Source organism: Gymnoscopelus braueri (assembly GCF_963280865.1).
Source record: "Gymnoscopelus braueri genome assembly, chromosome: 1".
Lineage (NCBI taxonomy): Eukaryota > Metazoa > Chordata > Actinopteri > Myctophiformes > Myctophidae > Gymnoscopelus > Gymnoscopelus braueri.
The window spans coordinates 660026-675025 of NC_137603.1; the positions used below are offsets into that span (position 1 = coordinate 660026).

General features: G+C 42.2%; 1 protein-coding gene across 1 annotated transcript in view; it reads right to left on the reverse strand.

Moving 5' to 3' along the window:
• Positions 1-8259: 8259 nt before the first annotated feature.
• c1qtnf4 (C1q and TNF related 4) overlaps positions 8260-15000 on the reverse strand; it is a gene marked incomplete at its 3' end in the record, with an annotated part of 8122 nt that continues 1381 nt past the window's right edge. Inside the window, exons 2-6 of the mRNA XM_080423654.1 lie at positions 14702-14945; positions 12975-13232; positions 11574-11641; positions 10534-10661; positions 8260-8398 (exon numbers count right to left, since the gene is read on the reverse strand). Coding sequence (XP_080279780.1) covers positions 8260-8398; positions 10534-10661; positions 11574-11641; positions 12975-13232; positions 14702-14945 — 837 coding nt within the window. The remainder of the gene's footprint in view (positions 8399-10533; positions 10662-11573; positions 11642-12974; positions 13233-14701; positions 14946-15000) is intronic.

A 15000-nucleotide genomic window follows, 5' to 3' on the forward strand; every position in this document is an offset into this window, starting at 1 on the left:
TACTTTGCGATGGTCTCAGTATGTGTGTTAAAGGGCAAGACCACTTTGGTAGAGGTTTGGGTTGTGTATTTACCTTGTCATGATGTAACTCCAAAGGTGGACAAGAAATCAAAAATAATTGCTCCATTGATTAGAAATTGATAATTAAAAATTTGCTCCTCATTGACTTACATTGTATGGTAAAACATCTCTCAAAGTCACTCTTTAAGCACATAAACGAACACAAACATAGCTGATTCAGACAATATAGAACATCACCAAACCCAGTACTGTTTGTTTTTTTAATAAAAATGTTAACTTCCTGATGATTTTACTATTTGAAGATCCGGATCCGTGAATCCAGTCCAGGTTTTCTTCTTAATAAAAATAGCAAAATCAACAGGAAGTTAACATTTTTATTAAAAAAAAAAAAAAGTACTGGGTTTGTTATGTTCTATATTGTCTGAATCAACTTTGTTTGTGTTTGTTTATGTGCTAAAAGAGTGACTTTGAGAGCTGTTTTACCCTACAATGTAAGTCAATGAGGAGCATATTTTGAATTATCAATTTCTAATCAATGGAGCGATTATTTTAGATTTCTCGTCCACCTTTGGAGTTCATATCAAGGTAACTACACAACCCAAACCTCTACCAAAGTGGTCCTGCCCTTTAAAGAGCTGGATCACTTTGGTAGATGTTTAGGTTGTGTAGTTACCTTGTAGTTAATTCAATTCAATTAAATTGTATTAAACTAGAAATTGATAATTAAAAAAATGCTCCTCATTGACTTACAGTGAAGAGGCTCTTTTAACCCGTAAACAAACGCAAACAAAGCTGATTCTGACAATACGGAATATAGATTACGAAACCCAGTACTGTTTATTTTTTAAATAAAAAACGTTCCTGATGATTTTGCTATTAGGAAGAAAACCTGGACTGGATCCTCAGATCTGGATCCAGAACTTCAAATAATAAAATCATCAGGAAGTTGAAAATGTTTTGTGATGTTCTATATTGTCTGAATGAACTTTGTTTGTGATCGTTTATGAGCTAAAAGAGTGACTTTGAGATCTGTTTCACCTGCAATGTAAGTCATTGAGGAGCAGATTTAGAATGATCAGTTTCTAATCAATGGAGCAATTATTTTACATTTATTGTCCACCTTTAGAGTTACATCATGACAAGGTACCTACACAACCCTAACCTGTGTGCTCTAGCCTTAACGTGACATTTTCACAGCGCTCCCCGCAGCCTTGGTGCAGATCTACAAGCTCGCAAGGCGTCGTGTCGCAATGTGCTGACTTGTGAGCTTGTAGATCTAACAATTTTCACCGTGAGTAACAGTGAGAAACAAATATAAGATCTTGTGTTAGACAAACAAATACATTAGCTTATGAATATGCAGCCGTTCCAGAATATAACAGAATGCATATCTGTGTAAAGAACAGATCTAATAAATAGCTGCAAAGTGCAAAGAGTCGAGCATATAATGAGTCATTGTATCATCCATCCATCCATCCATCCATCCATCCATCCATACATACATCCATAAATAAATCCATAGATATTTTGGAAGTATAAGGTAGCTATGTTAATATTTTTTACAACTTACAATTAATCATTAATCAATGAATCATCATTTATTAATATAAAAAGTTCAGATCAGATTGAAGACATTAGTTTGTCATGGTGCCGTCATACCACACTGTACCAGAAGATGGCAGTGTGTCTGCATGGATGACTACAAAGTCAACATTTTCTCAACACAACATGGCTTTTATGTCCAGTTAGGCAAACCAGCTCATTGTGGACCTGAAAGTCAAAGTAATGGAAACAGAATGTTTTTTCTTTTCTTCACAGAGCATTTCTAAAAAGTCACCAGAACAACATACTAAAAGTCCTAAGAAATCCTTGTTGCGGAAATATGTTTAATTGGCATCAATCCAAGATATCGGCCAATTATTGTCAAAAAGACATAGAGAAGATTTTTTTAATATACTAATTTGTATTAGTTTTTTATAAGACATGACATCAACAAGACATAACAATACAATAAGACAAAAAAACACCAGAGAGAATATATAGAGATGAGTCCAATTCTCATTCATCTGAGATTTGAATTGACATTTCAATGACATCCAAATGTCATGACATTCTAGATGTCAATGTAGGATACCTAGACATCCTACATTACCCATAATCCTATGCACCATAGACACTCTCTCATCTACTCTGAGTTATTTCAGGCCGTCAAAATAAGTTATGAATTATATTACATTCTGTGGGGGGAGGAGGTGAGTTCTGGGATTGAGCTTGAGTATTAATGTGACTCATTTATTCTGGGCGGTCCTAGTTTTTAAGATCTTGGGGGGTCTGGTGAACCAAGAAGAACAGACGTGGTCAAAATGGCGTTGAACCAGAACCCCCGCCCCCCCCCCCCCCCGACAACTTCTCCAACGCAGTTTTGCAAAGAAATGTTGACATTGTACGTAAGAAATGTAAAGGAGGGAGGGAGGGAGGGACAGACAGACAGACAGACAGACGGGGGGGTCCATACATACTCCATCCACCAACCTCACTTTAACCTCATACTGTAGGTGAGGTGAGGTCTACAACATGAGGTCAGTCAGGGTGGTCTCAGAACGTTGGGTGGTCTCCTACATTAGTTACCATGGAAATGTAGCTGTGACGTTAGCCTGGTCCAGACCTGGTCCAGACCTGGTCCAGACCTGGTCCAGGCCTGGTCCAGACCTGGTCCAGACCTGGTCCAGCCCTGGTCCAGACCTAGTCCAGACCTGGTCCAGACCTGGTCTAGACCTGGTCCAGACCTGGTCCAGAACAGGCTAACATCCAGGTTTAACTAATCCTATTGCCTTTACTGTTCATTAAGCTTGTCCACACATAGTGTTTATATGTTGCCTTATTTGTATTAGTCTGCATTTAAACATCATATAGGTACACACTGCCATTAAATCCTATATATACTTCATTATACATCAAATAACATCATCATGACAGCTTGTGAGCTTGTAGATCGGATATTTTCGCTATAAAAAAGATTTTGAAGAATAAAAAAATGCTATTAAACATTGTGACCATTATACATTTTATACTAATTATTTGTTAAGTCGGATTGTCTATGACAGACTGCTTATGGGTGAACTATTTAGCTAGGCCTTATTTATGGAATATATAACTGCATGATAATACACACAGGAATATCTATCAATGAGTCATTATACCAGTGAGATTTATATTTTATCTGCTGAGTTGTGGATTAGCTCCTGTCAGATTATTTCCTGGACTATGAAAGTACAGTATTTGAGTAAATGCACTCATACTTACCTTACCTTCCAACACAATAGACACATCATTAGCGCTTTCTGTTACAGAATATAGTACTTTATAATTATGGAAAACAAAAATGCAACATTTATTTTTTGTATTATTTTAGTTTGTTTTATTGAAGCATTCCTCTTACATGTAAGAAATAATTCAAAGAACCAACAATAACCATTTTAAGAGGACACATTAAGTCAAACTGGATTAGATTTTCTTTTGTATCTGTTTTTTTCTTTTTCTTTTTAGTGTTTCTTGCATGGTGATCAAAAATAACTCACATTATGTATCTATTATTATTGTACACATATTCACATATCAACATAAATACTTCATGTATTGTATTGTACACATTATTCACATACTGTATCAACAGAAAATACCTTGACATTTTAGTGCAGGAGTCTTCAACTTTGTTCAGGCCAAGGACCCCTTAGCTGAGAGACAGATGAAGCAGGGACCCCTTAGCTGAGAGACAGATGAAGCAGGGACCCCTTAGCTGAGAGAGAGATGAAGCAGGGACCCCTTAGCTGAGAGAGAGATGAAGCAGGGACCCCTTAGCTGAGAGACAGATGAAGCAGGGACCCCTTAGCTGAGAGAGAGATGAAGCAGGGACCCCTTAGCTGAGAGAGAGATGAAGCAGGGACCCCTTAGCTGAGAGAAATGAATCAGGGACCCCTTAGCTGAGAGAGAGAGATGAAGCAGGGACCCCTTAGCTGAGAGAGAGATGAAGCAGGGACCCCTTAGCTGAGAGAGAGATGAAGCAGGGACCCCTTTAGCTGAGAGAGAGAGAGATGAAGCAGGGACCCCTTAGCTGAGAGAGAGATGAAGCAGGGACCCCTTAGCTGAGAGAGAGATGAAGCAGGGACCCCTTAGCTGAGAGAGAGATGAAGCAGGGACCCCTTTAGCTGAGAGAGAGATGAAGCAGGGACCCCCACTACATATTGTATAACATTGTGTTGCAGATAGACTAGTTCTGTGTTGGATTGATGTTAATGTGTATTTTCAGACAGTTAAAGGGGAATACCGCTCATTTTCAACATTGAACTATGTGTTTAATACATCTTAGAGCTTTTGTGTGGAAAAAAGCCCCCCCCCCCCCCCCCCCCCTTCTATGTTTCCTAGAACTGGAGAATTGATTGAGGTCATGTGATCAGTGATATACGCACGGTGTACTTTCGGCTCCGCCCTCTAGGCTGCTGAATGGGGAATTTCACTTCCAGCTGAAACAGACTTGTAGTAGTTTATAATGGCATTATGGTTATATATCACATTTCACAAGACATAGTACTTGTAGATAATAGAGATCAATTCGCTGAAAATGCGACAGACAAACAAGACACACTGTTTCAGCTGGAAGTCAGAAGTTCTACTTCTAGTGAATGCAGCAGCCTATAGAGGGCGGAGCCAAAAGTACACCGTGCATGTGTCACTGATCACATGACCTCAATCAATTCTCCAGTTCTAGGCATCATAGAAGGGGGGGGGGGGACACATAGACATATAAAGGTAGACGCCTCCTTCGGCTCTGAGGCATTGGTATCTCGAGAGCCATTTTAGAGTAGGCAAGCTTCCGCGTGTGTCACAGAAGGGGGCGTTCGGTAGGCCAATTAGAGGCAGGTGGGGGCGGGTCTTTTCGTAAGAGGCAGCCGTGCGACAAATGTCAGTTAGACGCGTTGTGATTGGCCAGTAGTCTACGAGCTGTGATTGGCCAGTAGTCTACGAGCTGTGATTGGCCAGTAGTCACTTTGAACGGTAGCTTGCCTACTCTAAAATGGCGGCCGCGATACCAGTCGCTCCAACGAACTGCAGAGGCCAATGAGGTGTCTAGGTTTCTATATCTATGGGGGAACAGCTCTAAGGTGTATTAAAGTTCAATGCTGAAAATTAGTGGTATTCCCCTTTATCCACTTAAACCTAGAAAACATAGAAGATCTGATCTTGTTTCCAGACACCAAACCTCTTTGTGCACAGCTTGTAGATCTGCTATTTTTGGCTAATGTTCCCCTCAGAAAAGTAATTCTAGTGCTCAAGTGGTTAAAAAAAAAAAGTTCCTATCACACAAACATTTAGTGCCCCCCCCCCCCCCCTGTAGTAACTCTGAGGACCCCCTAGGGGTCCCGGACCCCCCGTTGAAGACCCCTGTTTTAGTGTGTTTTTTACGTTGAAAAAAATAAACGCACGGGATCACATGACGACCATGCAACTAATTACACTCTGTTCAAATGAGTGAAAACCATTCAAACATGGACGCTTCTCTCTGTCATGATGGTTGTGTTGTGTGAGCTTGTGCACAGGGCTGTGCACACGGCTGCGCACGGGGCTGCGCACGGGGCTGCGCACGGGGCTGCACAACGTGACGCACAACGTGTCACATATGCCCCGCCCCCGTCACATGACCTGCCTACCAGTGACATCATCTGTAAGCAGGTTTGGTCATTTCAAAGATTTTTCCCTCAGATTCAGGCCTGTCCCCGACTAAGGATTTCTATCGTCGACTCTTTGGCCAAATGTTGCCTATTAGTCAAATATTTTTTTGGAAAAACTTGCATGATTTGACTGAGAGATTGGTAGTGGAATCAGTCAGTACTTTATAATTATGGTTCTGATGCAACTGACAATCTCTCAGTCCAATCATGTAAAAAACATGTTATGCAATAGAGGAACACTCTGTAGGGGTGCTTTAATGTCTGATTTAACATATACTTGCTTGGTCACTCCCCTGATAAATCATGATATATATCCTATTTTTGCCAAACTATTAGTTAATTAATATAACAAATTAGGCCAATCTCTCAGTCGAATAATGCAACAAAATAAAAAGAAGACAACTTTTTTCCTCGATTGATTAGTCGACTATTCGAATAATCGAGGTCAGGCCTACTCAAATTAATGTCTTCCATTATAGCAGGCTAACTTTACAGGACAATGTCTTTCATTATAGCAGGCTAACTTTACAGGACAATGTCTTTCATTATAGCAGGCTAACTTTACAGGACAATGTCTTTCATTATAGCAGGCTAACTTTACAGGACAATGTCTTTCATTATAGCAGGCTAACTTTACAGGACAATGTCTTTCATTATAGCAGGCTAACTTTACAGGACAATGTCTTCCATTATAGCAGGCTAACTTTACAGGACAATGTCTTTCATTATAGCAGGCTAACTTTACAGAACAATGTCTTTCATTATAGCAGGCTAACTTTACAGGACAATGTCTTTCATTATAGCAGGCTAACTTTACAGGACAATGTCTTTCATTATAGCAGGCTAACTTTACAGGACAATGTCTTTCATTATAGCAGGCTAGCTTTACAGGACAATGTCTTTCATTATAGCAGGCTAACTTTACAGGACAATGTCTTCCATTATAGCAGGCTAACTTTACAGAACAATGTCTTTCATTATAGCAGGCTAACTTTACAGGACAATGTCTTTCATTATAGCAGGCTAACTTTACAGGACAATGTCTTTCATTATAGCAGGCTAACTTTACAGGACAATGTCTTTCATTATAGCAGGCTAACTTTACAGGACAATGTCTTTCATTATAGCAGGCTAGCTTTACAGGACAATGTCTTTCATTATAGCAGGCTAACTTTACAGGACAATGTCTTCCATTATAGCAGGCTAACTTTACAGAACAATGTCTTTCATTATAGCAGGCTAACTTTACAGGACAATGTCTTTCATTATAGCAGGCTAACTTTACAGAACAATGTCTTCCATTATAGCAGGCTAGCTTTACAGGACAATGTCTTTCATTATAGCAGGCTAACTTTACAGGAATAGAAAGCCTACAGTTTGGATTCTCACATTAGTGAGGACCAGTTATATGAAGATAGGACCACAATGGAAACAAGTCTCCAGGACTGTTTGTGTTATCCTTTTAGCCTACATGTCTGTTTACATTTCTGTCTGATAACGTATTCAATCAATCAATAGGTTTAAAGGCTCTATGACATTCATTTTCACTTTTTTAATGTTTTTTGGGGGGTTAAAAGAGATTGGCCCTTGGAGTGTGAAGTCACAAGCCATTAATCCCGCCCACTCTCCTCCTCGCCCCTCCCCTCCCCTATCCTTTCCTTTGGGGGGGGGGGGGCGGAGCAGAGGCGATGATTGACAGGCAAAATCCCTCAACAGCGACATCCGCAGGCAAAGATTTATTTTTTCATTGTAGTTTTAAAGGCTTTAGAAATGTGAGAGAAAAACACCTGCAATGGCTCACTGGAGTGGAATTTTCAGTTAAAACTTTTTATACACGTTTGAAGGACCATGACCTTAATGTGTTTCATGTGTAAAACTGAATGTCATGAAAGCTTTAAAATGTTTGAAGTGAAGTTTCCTTTAAGTAAAACATATCGTACTAGTTTCTTCCACAGTGAACATTTTCTCTTGCATTTTGTAGGAGTTGCTGGTTGAAGTCCGCTACCCTGTAACTTACTTCTTTTTGGAAAACAGCAGATCTACAAACTCACGATGCTTTCTGATCTTGTGAATCTGCTATTTTCGAATAGTATAAAATCGTGCTTGATTGGTTAATGCATGTTTTTGCCATAACAATCTAAAATCTACAAAGTAAGGAGGAAGTAACGTTTTAAAATGACTGTGTCGGAGTACAAAAACAAAAAGTGCAATATTTGCATCTGAGATGTAGTGCAGTAGAAGTATAAAATCATTGATAAGTATGGAAACCACTTGCGTAAAGTAAAAATACCTAAAAAAAAGTACAGTACTTGACTAACTTGAGTACACGTACTTAGTTACCTTTCCGCTCACCGCTAAACCCTGTAATGCCCCGGGACTCCCTCTTTCTTTGGTGTTTCGCCCCCGGGTGGGTGTGGTTATATCATGCCTAAACCTAACCTCAAAACCACGCCCACCCCAGGGGTGAAACACCGGGAAAAGTGAGAGTCCGGTAATGTCCAAACCGCTGGAGCTAGGGTTTCTTCTTCTTCTCTGCCTGTGATTGGCTGAGGGCAGAGGGGAGGTCTGGGTAAACCAGGAAGCCGGTGAAGGTGATGTACTTGGCGTGGTTGCTGTAGGCGCCGAAGCCGTCTCTCTGGTGGGAGTACAACCTGTAAAATAACATTGAATTTCTGTTATTTTTATCGTTTATGCTGCGTTTCTCCATATAGCAGTCCACCGCCTGCTTGTGCCGTGGTTTCCATATACAAGGACACGGGGCAAAGTGGGCTCCGTGGGGCCGAAAAAGGTCCGAAAAGGGGGCCAAAATGTTTCATTGTTGCAACAATTATTATTGCAATAATCATTCTTAAAGAGTCAGCACTGTCAAATGAATTTGAAAAACGGATGACACAGAACTCTCAAGTACCCCTAAATATATCAATCATACATTTTCGATCATAATTCTATGAACAGACAAAAGGCATATTTGAAGTTTATAACTCAAGCGGGGCGGTGGGAGGGATTTACGGAACTGACACCTTCTTCTTCGCACAGCGCTGAACATAAGGACCGTCACTATATAGTTGCATTAGCAAATATTTCAACAACAATTGAATTGTGACAAAGTAGAGGCCATTGTGTTACTCTACCAGTGGTTCTCAAAGTGTTTGTGAGGTTGTGCTAAGCTAACAGAGGTCGTACCACACAGTGTCTATGTGAGGTTGTGCTAAGCTAACAGAGTTCATATTGTGTTTGTGAGGTTGTGCTAAGCTAACAGAGGTCGTACCACACAGTGTCTATGTGAGGTTATGCTAAGCTAACAGAGGTCGTACCACACAGTGTCTATGTGAGGTTATGCTAAGCTAACAGAGGTCGTACCACACAGTGTCTATGTGAGGTTATGCTAAGCTAACAGAGGTCGTACCACACAGTGTCTATGTGAGGTTATGCTAAGCTAACAGAGGTCGTACCACACAGTGTCTATGTGAGGTTATGCTAAGCTAACAGAGGTCGTACCACACAGTGTCTCTGTGAGGTTATGCTAAGCTAACAGAGGTCGTACCACACAGTGTCTATGTGAGGTTATGCTAAGCTAACAGAGGTCGTACCACACAGTGTCTATGTGAGGTTATGCTAAGCTAACAGAGGTCGTACCACACAGTGTCTATGGGAGGTTATGCTAAGCTAACAGAGGTCGTACCACACATTGTCTATGTGAGGTTATGCTAAGCTAACAGAGGTCGTACCACACAGTGTCTATGTGAGGTTATGCTAAGCTAACAGAGGTCGTACCACACAGTGTCTATGTGAGGTTATGCTAAGCTAACAGAGGTCGTACCACACAGTGTCTGTGTGAGGTTATGCTAAGCTAACAGAGGTCGTACCACACAGTGTCTATGTGAGGTTATGCTAAGCTAACAGAGGTCGTACCACACAGTGTCTATGTGAGGTTATGCTAGGCTAACAGAGGTCGTACCACACAGTGTCTATGTGAGGTTATGCTAAGCTAACAGAGGTCGTACCACACAGTGTCTATGTGAGGTTATGCTAAGCTAACAGAGGTCGTACCACACAGTGTCTATGTGAGGTTATGCTAAGCTAACAGAGGTCGTACCACACAGTGTCTATGTGAGGTTATGCTAAGCTAACAGAGGTCGTACCACACAGTGTCTCTGTGAGGTTATGCTAAGCTAACAGAGGTCGTACCACACAGTGTCTATGTGAGGTTATGCTAAGCTAACAGAGGTCGTACCACACAGTGTCTATGTGAGGTTATGCTAAGCTAACAGAGGTCGTACCACACAGTGTCTATGTGAGGTTATGCTAAGCTAACAGAGGTCGTACCACACATTGTCTATGTGAGGTTATGCTAAGCTAACAGAGGTCGTACCACACAGTGTCTATGTGAGGTTATGCTAAGCTAACAGAGGTCGTACCACACAGTGTCTATGTGAGGTTATGCTAAGCTAACAGAGGTCGTACCACACAGTGTCTGTGTGAGGTTATGCTAAGCTAACAGAGGTCGTACCACACAGTGTCTATGTGAGGTTATGCTAAGCTAACAGAGGTCGTACCACACAGTGTCTATGTGAGGTTATGCTAGGCTAACAGAGGTCGTACCACACAGTGTCTATGTGAGGTTATGCTAAGCTAACAGAGGTCGTACCACACAGTGTCTGTGTGAGGTTATGCTAAGCTAACAGAGGTCGTACCACACAGTGTCTATGTGAGGTTATGCTAAGCTAACAGAGGTCGTACCACACAGTGTCTATGTGAGGTTATGCTAAGCTAACAGAGGTCGTACCACACAGTGTCTCCAGGCCTCAGGGCCAGCATGAGGCTCTGGCTCTGTAGAGCCTTCTCTCCCTGGCTGTCGTCATAGATCATGGCCTGGACCTCCACTCGGTTCTTCATCAGCTTCACCGACAGAGTCTGGAGGAGGAGCCACAATTATACACATGGTCTGGAGGAGGAGCCACAATTATATACATGATAGTCTGGAGGAGGAGCCACAATTATACACATGATAGTCTGGAGGAGGAGCCACAATTATATAATAGTCTGGAGGAGGAGCCACAATTATATACATGATAGTATGGAGGAGGAGCCACAATTATATACATAATAGTATGGAGGAGGAGCCAGAATTATATACGTTATAGTATGGAGGAGGAGCCACAATTATATACATAATAGTATGGAGGAGGAGCCAGAATTATATACATGATAGTCTGGAGGAGGAGCCACAATTATACACATGATAGTCTGGAGGAGGAGCCACAATTATATACGTAATAGTATGGAGGAGGAGCCACAATTATATACGTAATAGTATGGAGGAGGAGCCACAATTATATACATAATAGTATGGAGGAGGAGCCAGAATTATATACATAATATACTGGAGGAGGAGCCACAATTATATACATGATAGTCCGGAGGAGGAGCTAGAATTATACATAATTATACATAATTATACACATCACGTCACACCTGGGTGGTTCACACCTGGGTGGTTCAGTGGAGACAAAGATGCAAATCATGCACGACAATGGGGGGGGGGGGGGGCGGAGTCACCAATCAGAACAACAGTGTTTTACACAAAATTGGTGATCCATAAGCCCACATCGTGTCACAATGCAACACGTTGTGGGCTTGTAGATTTGTTCCTACAAATCCATTTTTTTAAATAATTAATTAAATAGATTAGTTCAATTAACAGTTGCACCCCTAATTATATATATATATATATATATTATATAGATAGGTTTTTCTTTTAAGTAAGATAAAGTAACAGGTGTGTATCTTGTGGGAGAAGCTTATAATATAAATAACAGTATGTACCTTGTGTGGAAGCTTCCCTGCGTTGAAGGAGAAATAGTACGCTCCGGGAACACGGCACGTGAACACGCCTGAAATGGGAAAATATGAAAATATTAAATGACTAATATGTGTAATATTTCATCTACCTTTACCCTTCCATCTTGCTGCAATATGCTGTTATAAAAGTGATTGACTGAATACTTTATTAACAGGATGCAAAACAGTAGAGCACAAGTACAATTATGCAATGCATACTTCGACCTAAGCGTGCAATGAATATCCAGGTTTTGAAAACACCGCCCTCTGGCGGTCAGGAGGAATGAAATGGAACGAGAGTTACTCATGTAACTAAGGTTCTATGAATTCCGACTGACCGCCAGAGTTGACTGTCACTCGGAATCAGATTCCATGAGGACGTTCGCCGTGCGCAGCGCTCCTATAGGTAGCTTACGTCACACAGGTCACGAGTGACTTTGTTGGTATTAACATCTCGTGCCTTAAAGGCTGGTGTCCATTGTGGTCCTATGTATTCATTTCTTTACATTTTTATCCTTTAGGCCCTTTCGCCAACCCCACCTAGGGTATGGGCACTGATGACGCGGAGGAGATAACACGCCCCCAGTGCCCACAGCGTCCCCTGCGGGAATCGAACCAGGACCTTCTAGCTGTGAGGAAACAGCGCTACCGACTGCGCCACCGTGCCCCTGTATGTATTCATCTCATCATCAAGACATACAATACAATACAACACAAATCATAATACCAGGAGCAATAGAAACAACCTGCAGACAGGTGCTTTATTATGGTGGTTTAGAATGAGGAGATGAGAAGTCTGGTGGTTGGGCGTTCCACATTTTGGTGGCAGTATCCATGTTTGTGCAAATTTGGGGGGAACAAGATCAAGTGGAGCTCCCTCTGGTGTTGTGCCCGTGGCCGTCTCTCACTCTAGTGAAGTAGTTTGACAGGCACATGGACACTGGTCCCTTAACACATTGAGTGCCAAGGACGTAGATCAAGTCGTGTCAAATCCAACCGTTGAGTGCCATAAACTTAGATCTACGTCTTTTTTTTAATTAATTTCCACAAGAGGGCGCTCAAACGCAACTTAGGAATGATCCCTTGACTCTGCTAGAAGGAATCAACGGATGTAGTAGGATATAGTAGGATTTGTAGAAAAACACATTCTTTTTTTTTGTGTGAAAACCAGCCATTTTCAACGGGTGATAGCTTCAAAATGGCCGATCGCCTTCAGGCCGAGGTCTACTTACTTTGTTCATTCAAATCACAACCAGCGTCATGTTAGCATCATGTTAGCATCATTTTAGCGTGTTAGCATCATGTTAGCATGTTAGCATCACGTTAGCATGTTAGCATCACGTTAGCATGTTAGCATCACGTTAGCATGGTGTTTACGCGACGTACCCTCTGTTACGTTGAAGTCCTCGCCGATGTTGACGAACGCCGAGTCGAAGCCGATTGGCTGGTGCTGGGCCACGCCCACTCTCTGGTCCTCGCCCACGATGCTCTGGGTGCGTCCCGCCGAGAACGCCGAGCGCCGGTCCTCTTCATCATACTCCTCCTCCTCATCCTCATCCTCGCCCTCCTCTTCCTCCTCCTGCGTCTCCTGCTGCTCCTCGGTCGTGTCCTTGACTCCGCCCCTGGCTCCTCCCCCGGCCCGCCCTGTCAGGGAGGTATCTACACAAGGCCAGTTTATTCCATTAACTCTTAAATGCCAGAGTTTTTCAGAAAAATGTCTGCCAGCGAATCCGATTTCACTAACCTTTGAAAAATCATGGAATATTTTTGTGCCTGTAATGAGGCGATCGCCGTGAGGACGGCGATCGCCTCATTAAACTCACAGGGTCTCGTAGAATCAAAAAAATTATAATCCAGCCGCGGTAATCCGTTCCATAGTTACGGCCAGTTGAATGTTTTCAACAAACAAAGACAAAGCCATTTTTCCACAACCAATAAACAGGAAGTAAAAGAGCTGTCTTTTTTTTTTAAATGGCGTAATTTCCGGGTCTATCTTTCTCTGTCAGGCGAGGCATCATTCACAGGTTAGCGAACAGCGCCATCTGGTGGAAAACCACTGAAAACACAATCTCGTCAAACTCGTCAATGGCAGGCAAAGAGTTAAGACCTGAGACTATAAATGTCTTCTAAATCAGTAGTTCTCAAACTTTCGTTTTTTGCCAAAGACCCCCAAAATGATATGTATTTGGCAGCAGACCCCCCCATCTAAAAACGTTTTGTGCCAGGGACCCCCAGAGGAGAAGATTGCTGACTTGATCTGAAGTTTATTCATTTCACTGTTTTACTATTATTGTTGTTTTCTCTTTCTTTTTATGTTTTTAATCCTGTAGCACTTTGAGATTTGCTTCAAATATAAAGTGCGTTACAAATAAAATGTATTATTATTATTATTATTATTATTATTAAGATTTGTGCTAAAAAATATATATATATTTAAAAAGCTGTGTGGACCTACCACAGTATATAGAACCACTGTTCTAAACCACTTAATGGGTTAAGATTAGCCAATGGGAGCACGGGTGGGCGGGCAGTCACTCTGACTCAGACATAACCATAAACACCCAGAAAAAAAGGGGAAAAAAAGTTATTATAAAACAGAACAATAAGAGTGAAATGAACGAGGCAAACAGAAAAGCTTTTAACTTAAGAGTTTAAAAAAAAAAGTTTATTTAGAGTAACCAAAAAAACAATTACCCCCTTTTTCTCCCCAATTTAGTCGTTATGCCAATTAATTCCTCTCCACTCACATGTCTGTGTTGTCACTGCTGTCGTATCCTACTGACTTACCTGCCAGTGAGGAGCCTCCACCGGGAGGACGTAGAGCCTCCGTCCTACTCTCCCCGCCCAACACTGCCCGCTGACAGATGCCGCCTGTCAACATTGCATGTAGGAGTCCATGCAATGACAAATATCACCCCCCCCCCCCGGCTTCTCTACCCCGAACACGGGTTAACACGGTGAACACGGTGGATTCAAACCCACAACCTCTGTGGTGGTGGGCAGGGACTTAACCACTGAGCCACCCGAGTGCCCAAGCTTAGAGAGAGTTAACAGACCTGCTGAGGGTGCCACGCTCTCCTGCTGCGGTGGCTGCTGGGAGTTGTAGTCCGTACTCTGGGTCTGTTGGGAGTTGTAGTCCGTACTCTGGGCCTGTTGGGAGTTGTAGTCCGCACTCTGGGTGTGCTGGGAGTTGCGGTCCGTGCGGCGGGGCTGGTACACATCGGGGTAGACCAGGTAGCCGCTGAAGGTGGTGTAGTGTCCCGTGTTGCTGTACAGAGCGTAGCGAGGGTCTCCGTGGAGGCGGAGCCACACCGTGTCGCCAAATTCCAGCTGCAGCATGGCGCTCTGGCTCTGGACCTAAAGGAACCATACGAGGGGTTCATTTAGTCGGATAAACTTTGGCGAAACATTT